General features: G+C 36.1%; 1 protein-coding gene across 3 annotated transcripts in view; it reads left to right on the forward strand.

The window, feature by feature from the left end:
• LOC131062013 (probable tRNA N6-adenosine threonylcarbamoyltransferase, mitochondrial) overlaps positions 1–7559 on the forward strand; it is a 163739-nt gene extending 156180 nt beyond the window's left edge. For all 3 annotated transcript variants that reach the window (XM_057995866.2, XM_057995868.2, XM_057995867.1), the window contains 3 exons: positions 6886–6964; positions 7208–7291; positions 7398–7559. In XM_057995866.2, the coding sequence (XP_057851849.1) occupies positions 6886–6964; positions 7208–7291; positions 7398–7544 (310 nt within the window). In that variant the 3' untranslated portion in view covers positions 7545–7559. The remainder of the gene's footprint in view (positions 1–6885; positions 6965–7207; positions 7292–7397) is intronic.
• The last annotated feature ends 712 nt before the right edge of the window (positions 7560–8271 follow it).

Here is an 8271-nt window from a genome sequence, read left to right on the forward strand (position 1 = left end):
GGAGATTGAATATACAACTATACCCATGCCGTTTGTCCGAGTTTGCATCACTTGGGCAGTGTAGAATCCATGAGATGTATGAAGACGATGAAATGCATTGGTTGACATTCTTGTCAAGGATGGAATCAACAATACAAGGAAAGATCTTCTTTTGGGATGTCCACAAGCCAGAAGCGGAAGAAGGCAATTTCAGTGTCCCAAAGAGCAATGATCCTCATTCTAGATTCTTAGGGATGATTGACGGTCAGCTTGTCTTGAAAGGTGAACTATGTTTAGAAGACATATTGTTACCATTGTGGTGTAGGATTCATAATGCACCCCACTCCGAATTTACTTGCTCATTGTGTGAAATGGCTATCAACCAAGTTAGATTTCAGTTTGGATTGCCGGCCTTATCCAAGGAAGAGTATATCGTGAATAGATCTTGGAGTGCATACCTTGCAGCTGAATTTAGAAGAACACAGGAGCAAGACATTGCTACATCGGCTGATAGTGAAGGAAACCAGTTGCAAGTCAAGGACACAAATCAACCTGATGATCAACGTATTGCAATGGATAGCTTTCCATAAAGAGGAGTACGCTACAACTTCATCCGAAGAGGAAGAAGTACAATAAGATAGTATAAGTGAGCTGGTTGAAACAAAAGTAGTAGCAAGTGACAATCAAGGTGTTAGTTTAGCAGTCAAGGAAGAAAGTGATTCACACCCATGGCAAGAAGAAGAATTCATTAAGGAATTTTTGTTCATGCTACAAAAGGAGATTATTGAGAATGAATTGCAAGGAGTTTCAAGGACTAGTCTTGAAGGAGAAGACAATCAAGTTGACATGTTGAATCAAGAACTACAAATTATCACTAGTGAGCCCAAGTATGAAGAACAATTTGAAGGGGCATTGAAAGACATCATTACTACAATGCTATTCGAAGGGGCGCTGAAAGATCTCATGGAGAAAGTACAAATGGAATCACTATCAAATTTTTTTCAAGACAAACAAATTATTGCGAATGATGGGTTTCATCATCAACTCCGGTCTCTCAAGACAATGCTTGAGGATGAACTGTCACTAGAGATTATATTTGATCCACTAGAGGAAATTTTTGAAGATCAATCACTCAAGGAGACTCATTTTCGAAGATATGCTTATGAAGTTTCACAAGGATGCATGGTTTATGCAAGATATTGAGCCTTTCGTCACCATAGAAGATATTGAGCCTTTCGTCACCATAGAAGAATGAAGAGCAATTCAAGGTATTGATTGAATATGAGAGTCGCCTTGTGAGAGCCTTCTTTTCCATATTCAAGGATGAGTTTGCACTACTTCGAACCATCACCTTTGCCATGCTCTTGTTGTGCGTCTTGAGAAATCATGTGAAGTCATGTACATATTTCGCTTCTGTGAGTCGTATCCTCCCTAGGAATCATGTATGTAATTTAGTTTAGCTTAGTGTAGGTTTCTTTTCGCCTGCTTTGTCGTAGATGCTTTGTTGAGCCTAGTTGGTTTGCCTTGATTCATTTGACTCATGATTTTGAGTGGCTCAGGTAGTTTAGTTGTTTGCTTTAAGTCTTGGTTTGCTTTGGTCAGTCTTGCTGCTTAGTTTAGGTGTCCTAAGTGGGAACCTTCACTTGTGAGAAGGGTGTTTGTTTGCCCTCTCGGGTGAATAACTTAAAACATAAAGCACGTAATGCAGAATAATACCGCCATAGATATCAGACAAGTATAAGAGATGTTATTCCATTCATAATTTGTTCTACACAAGTTACATTCGGGAGTATATAAAGATGTCGAGGGGGTGCGAGCGCCAACTGTCGCACCGCAACTGCCACCCTTCGGTTGCCAACTAACCAACACAATTACAACTTAATTAACTATTTTTATTTCCGTGTACAATATTGCCGCCAACAGTGTTTATGTTGATTCGGCACACGCTAGCTCATTTTGGATTTTATGTTCGGTCCATTTCCAGGATATCTATTCATGAAATGCTTTTGAATCCGAGGTTGTTCCTCTCCAATTCCATCATTTGGTTAGGACTTGTACTTAACTCGGAAGGAAATCGCTTATTGTGTCTCGATTTTTACACACTTAATCAAATTGATCTAAGTCATTGTGGTTTCTTAGGTGAAGTCACGACTAGTGAAAAATCTAAAATCCTGCTTCAGCGCCATTGTAATCGTCAAACCCAAGTGAGCTTCATTGCTTACGAGCCAAAAAAAGAGAATATGTGAAAAGAAAGCAATATCTTGAGAAAGAGAAAAATGAGAAAGAAAAAGAAAAAATCAAGAAAAATTAAGGAAAAAAATGAATGAAATGAAATATCAAATTATTTGGCTTTGGGAACATGCGAGTAATTTCATTGGGGCTATGGATGCCTGGTTGACAATGGAGCAATATTCATGAGATTACAGCGATAACCTCTTTGGGGTTATAGATGCTCACTGGCAGCGAGTGTGATGTCCCCATCTAAACAATCAAAACATGATAATGTCGCTCTAAAATAAAATTTAATAATAAATAATAATAAATAAAATATATGAACAGTGTATGCAGTGATTTCATACCAAGCGATAACAAACTAAACAGCGATTACTGAAGAAGTTTGTTTCGGTAAAAGCATTGGTTGTATTGTGAAGATCGGTCTACTAGTTAGCAATTATATGTCATTAAAACAATGACTCGATCAAGAAAGAATAGTGATTAACAAAAGAGATATATCTGAGAGTAGTGACCTGCAGACCTAAACTAATCAATGTTGAAGTGGCCAACCCCCAAAAGGGAGCGATTAATAAATTAATACCATGAGGGGATGTGACTTTATTATAAGTTGAAGATATGTTATTAATCGCATAATTCAAGAGGTACAATTTCATTATGATTAGGTAAATAATGATTAATGTTAGGGACGTGCATTTCATTAAAAAGATTTATTTTGACTTTGGGTTGCAACCTCTTCATTAATGACTCTTCTAGACATATATTAAGGGACAATGAATGTATCAATAAGGGGAAAGGAATGAGAAAAGAATCACCGTTATTTACTCATCCCCCATAATCCTATGGACAAACAGTACAGTATAAGTCTTTCATTATTCTGTGACGTAATTCCTTGTTAGATGGCATTCCATGGTCTGCGATAATATAGGAGTCAGCGATCATTACAATAAACTATAATCCAAATAGTGATGTTTATAAGAAAATAACAAATCAGCGATTAATATCAACGTGATGCGATTAGAGGGATTAGAAGATGAAGAAAGCATCATTCATAAGGCAACGATAATGATAAATATATGCTATTAGTCAAGGCTCAACTAATAATCATTAAGTGTGGATCATCAACTTCCATCTAAATGATGATACCGATCATGGTTAAGGGAATAGAATAATCATCAGCACTTTCAAGAGATATGATATGTGTGAAGAGTCACGATTAGGAAGAAGATGCATTCCTCAATAGCCAAGCAATGCGAACATCCCATCACGCAAGCTACATATGGGAGTTGGAATTCATTCCAGCGAGGGGAAGATGGTTTTGTTTTACTAGTATCCATTTTGGTTCGCTCCTTGTGAGAAATTTCCTTGGTCACACTATCGGCTGCATAAGGAACAAAGTCACCAATCAAAGAAGATCGGAGATATATGTTCTTATTTCATAGGAAAGCGCTCAATAAGAGTAGCAGATCAGATCAGCACTGTTACTCAGTTACAGGCAGTAACATCTTTGTTCTTAAATTAGTTCTCTTTTAGTAGAGCAGGAGTTTATGATACAAATGAACTATGCTCCAGTACATAAATTGGGAAACTTATCAAGGTATGTTCTTTCTTTCAAGAAACTATCCTTACCATTATGAGTTAAATATTATAGCAAAATGTCTTCAACGTTAATGAAATTTTATTAATAAATATAGTACAATTCTCACTTTAAGTTAGAAATGTTGTTTCAGGTCTAAATAAAGGAAATTCCTGAATGGGGACATTACAGCGAGGCTCTATCCAGGATGCTTATGGAGTATGGATAAACTACATAGCTATTCACGATGGATTCTAGCAATCACATTGTTCTTGTGAGTCGGAACGAATACATTTGCACACACATGGGTAATCAAAGACTAAGTCCCTTGATTTGATTCGGGATTCTTCTTTCCATTTTGAGTACACTTCCTAGTTACTTGATAGGCTGAGTCGAATTTTCCAAAGGTTCTAAGTGTGGATTGAATCTTTATCTTTGAAATGTTCAGGAATATTTATTCGAGGTGGCGCTAGATGTTGTGACATATTCACACATCGCTCCATTGCAAATGGGGAACCCCACTTTTTTCTGCCTTCTAGGATAGTGGTAGAGTCTTCTGCTGTTAGCCTTTGCGTTGAAGAAGTGTAGTCAGTCAAGACTCAAGAGCTAATCAAGTCAAGTCTCTCTCTCTCTCTCTCGATTAAGTGAGGTCAGTCAGTTTTCAAGGCTTTCGAAATGAATGATTTACATCATTGGCTTGCAAGATCAGAGATGAAGTGTTGAGTTTGACTGAGGTGAATTGTCAATAAAGAGTGAATACTTGAAAGGAAGATAGGCCAAGGCCTAAACAATCATGAAATGGCTTAGGGTAGAGAAATAAAATGAGCAAAGTTGAACCTTTGCAGTCACTTCCTTTGTTCTTCCATGGCATTAATAGTCACTTCCTTTTCCTTCCAAGGCATTGACTGTCACTTCCTTTGACCTCATAGAAGCCTTGATCAACATAGAAAACCTCTTGATCAAGGATGAGCATGTGATGTTTTCGGCATTTTGCAGTGATCCAATCCTTGCAATGGAGCAATTTGAACCGATTTATGATGATCACTTCATTTGATCAAAGCCTTGGATGGCAAAAAGGTGAAAGGAGGTTTCAATGGTGTCAATCTGAACAGCGTAGGCAAGGAGGTTTGAGAGGCAGGTCCCTTGGATGGAGGTTTGAGAGGCAAGTCCCTTGGATGGAAATTCGACTAAGTATAGATCACTTCTTTGACCCCCCAAAAGTCTGAGTTTCTTCCTTTGTCCTCTCAAAAGTCCTAAAAACTTCCTTCGCCTCCCAAAAAGTCCTAAAAACTTCCTTTGACCCTTCAAAAGTCCGAAAATTTACCTTTGCTCTTTAGGGAAATAGCCAGTGCAGCAGATTTTACATTTTATATTTGTCTTGGCTGATCTTACCATCTTGTAAGAGGAATAGCCATAGTCTATGGAAGTGAAGGGAACCGTACATATTTTGGGAAGCTAGGCATTCAAATTGGGAAGTCAGCACTAAAGTTTGTGGGGTTTTCGACCCCCCCAAATACCTTGCTGCAACATCTGGGGAATAATTCCCCTCTCTATTGCTGATTGCAGCCATTTATTGGCTCCTAAGAGTTTCGTACAACTTACAAAGGGATGAATCATTTTATACAAATTTGAAATTTAATAATAAAAATTTCTATAGAAGGTGATCATAATGGTTAGAAAAAGGGGTTTTGGTGATTCAAAATTATTGTTTGTGTTTTCTACATCAATTGCACTAAATGGAAGGTATCCTACCATAACCAAGACCTGATGAAAGGTTTAATAAATAATTATTTAAAGCTCCCAAGAAGGTAAAAGAAGCTCTTTATCTACAAGGAATTTGGTAATCAAAGAAAACAAGGATTGCAGCTGCACCTACAGCCAAGGGACAAATTCAATGACCAATAAAAATCAAGTTGTTTTGTAGTATTTGAAATTCATTAAAATATGATTTAAGTAGTGTACTCAATAAAATTTTATGAATATATTATTCATTATCATTTGCAATAATCAATTCAATTGGTCATTATTTATTTAAATATTGCCTTTAAAACATCAAAATAGTAAGAAAAACAAAAATAATATATTCGATGGTAATTATCAGAATTTTTTAAAAGGGTTATTTCACTGGTATCAGAGCCAGTTTCTTGCCAATTGTGGGAAATATGTTTTTGTGAATTTTTTTAGAGCCAACTAAATGCGCAGAAGTGATAGGGAAATAAGATATTACTAGAGAGAAAGGAGAAGGGATCCCAATCAGCTGCAAATAATTATGGAGCAACAAGGAACGAAAATTCCTAGAAAAGGTAAGGAAGCAATGGTTCAAAATAATATTGATGGAAAGGATGTTTGGTTTGAGAAGCTTGTTCAAGGATGGGACGGTTTGTAGATATATGACACAATTGATCTCTGTGATATAGAATAACAACATATTAAGGACACACAACAGTGAAGGCAATACCACAGGCACAAACATTTACCAAAGCACTCAAAGTATAGTTGATCTTTTGTGATGCCTTTCCAACCTAAGTTCATCTGTAAGAAAGAAGCATCAATCTGCAATAGCCATACATAAAATTATTGAAAGCTCTTTGTTGATTACGTTATTCAGTAAATATTAGTAAATTGAATTTTTATCAATATTTAGAACTGGAAGTTAATTCTCTGATGATTATTTATAATATTTCCTTCAAAACAATGTGAAAACAAGCCCAGAACAGTTGGAATGCAGGCTGTTTGATAAAATCCCTGTGCAATAAAAAAATGTGAAAGCTGCAATATTTTGGGTCAAAGTTTTTGGGCAGTATATTACACCTACGAAGGAAGGAGCTATTAGACAATAAAACTTTAATGTTCTGGATTAAGGGAAGATGTTTGAAATGATATGGACAAAATATTCCTATTCTACTTCAGTTTAAGTTTTGTTTGAAACATCTAATAGATTGACATGGTTATCTTGCACATAATGGAAAGTAACAAGATTTTAGTACTTTGTTATGTACAATGTTAGCCTTGTGGTATGTGTCAAACATGAATTTCTGGGGAACATTTCTTCAAATTAAAGAGAGAATCTCATTGTGGGTTTATTATTTCTGATTCAGCAATGCAATCAGTGTTCCTATTATTTCTGCAAGCTGTGAGGACCGAAAACTACGGGCAAATATTGCTGCTTCTTTCCAGGTGCCAGTCTCTCTTTGAACTCCATTCATACACTTTAGGACCAATTTATATTAGAAAACACATAGTTAACATTCTATAATCCTTGCACTCAAATTGAATTTTGCAAAAAGGATGATACACTTCTCAGCATTTCTTGTGAAAGGATCATATTTATCATACTGATACTGATTATATACATGCTTAAGTAAGATGATAAGAGGACAATTTTCTCTAACCATCAGTATTCCTGATTGCTATGTTAAGAGAGTTGCTGTTTTACACTTGGAGCACAAATGCGAGCGAGCAGTTGAATGGGCCCAGAAGATGGAACCATCTATTAAAACTTTGGTATGGTTTATGTATGTTATGATCATACAAGATTACTGAGAAACTTTCCTGCTTAGATACTTGAATCACTAAGCCATGCTTTCTAACTGATGCTTTCATTGTCCAGGTTTTATCAGGAGGTGTTGCTTCAAATAAATATGTACGAATGCAGCTCGATAAGATTGCAAAGAAGCATAACTTGAAGCTTGTTTGCCCACCTCCAAACCTTTGCACAGATAATGGTTTGTCCATCTTTTTTTCCCATGACCTTTGAGTCGGCTTTGACACTACCCCTTGCATGATAGATACACAATCACATAGTCAGACATAGAAAAGACATGATTATTGTATAGACACGGCTTCATTTTGTAATGTCCCCATTTTAGCAGACTTGGATTTTGTGAGATTAGCCTATTATCCTGACCCTCGTAGGCTAATGTGTTGGATAGAGGGTTTTTTGAGGATTGGTATCATCTCCAGCGTTCAGAGTGCTTCAGTTTGGTCTTTGTTTGGCATCATTCGAACATCATTTGCTCTACTTCCTATTTTTAGTAAGTCTTGGGATGTTAGAGATGGACCCCTGCTATTTTTAGTAAAGGGCGTATGGTCATATGCAGCTTCATCATGTCAGCTCCCAGTTCAGACGGCGTTCAAAAATGTTGAATATTAATGGAGATATTAATGTTTATTTAGTTTAAATAAACATTAATGTTTTGAGTTATATTATTAAGTTATAATATAATTTTATATTATAACTTAAGTAAGGGTCCAAGTATCATTAAAGGGGACCATTTAATTAATTAATTGTGGCTCTTTTACCAAGGTGAAATATTAAATGACGAAGTGAAAATATTATATCATTAAATGTCATTTAATATCATTAATTGATTTAATGCCTTATTGGAGAAAATCGAACCTTCATGGGAAATAAATATAAGGCTTTTGAAAAGAAGAGAAGGGGGATTGATTATGTGATTGGAGTTTTTGATTGAAGTTTTCTC

Source organism: Cryptomeria japonica, chromosome 2 (genome assembly GCF_030272615.1).
Source record: "Cryptomeria japonica chromosome 2, Sugi_1.0, whole genome shotgun sequence".
Taxonomy (NCBI): domain Eukaryota; kingdom Viridiplantae; phylum Streptophyta; class Pinopsida; order Cupressales; family Cupressaceae; genus Cryptomeria; species Cryptomeria japonica.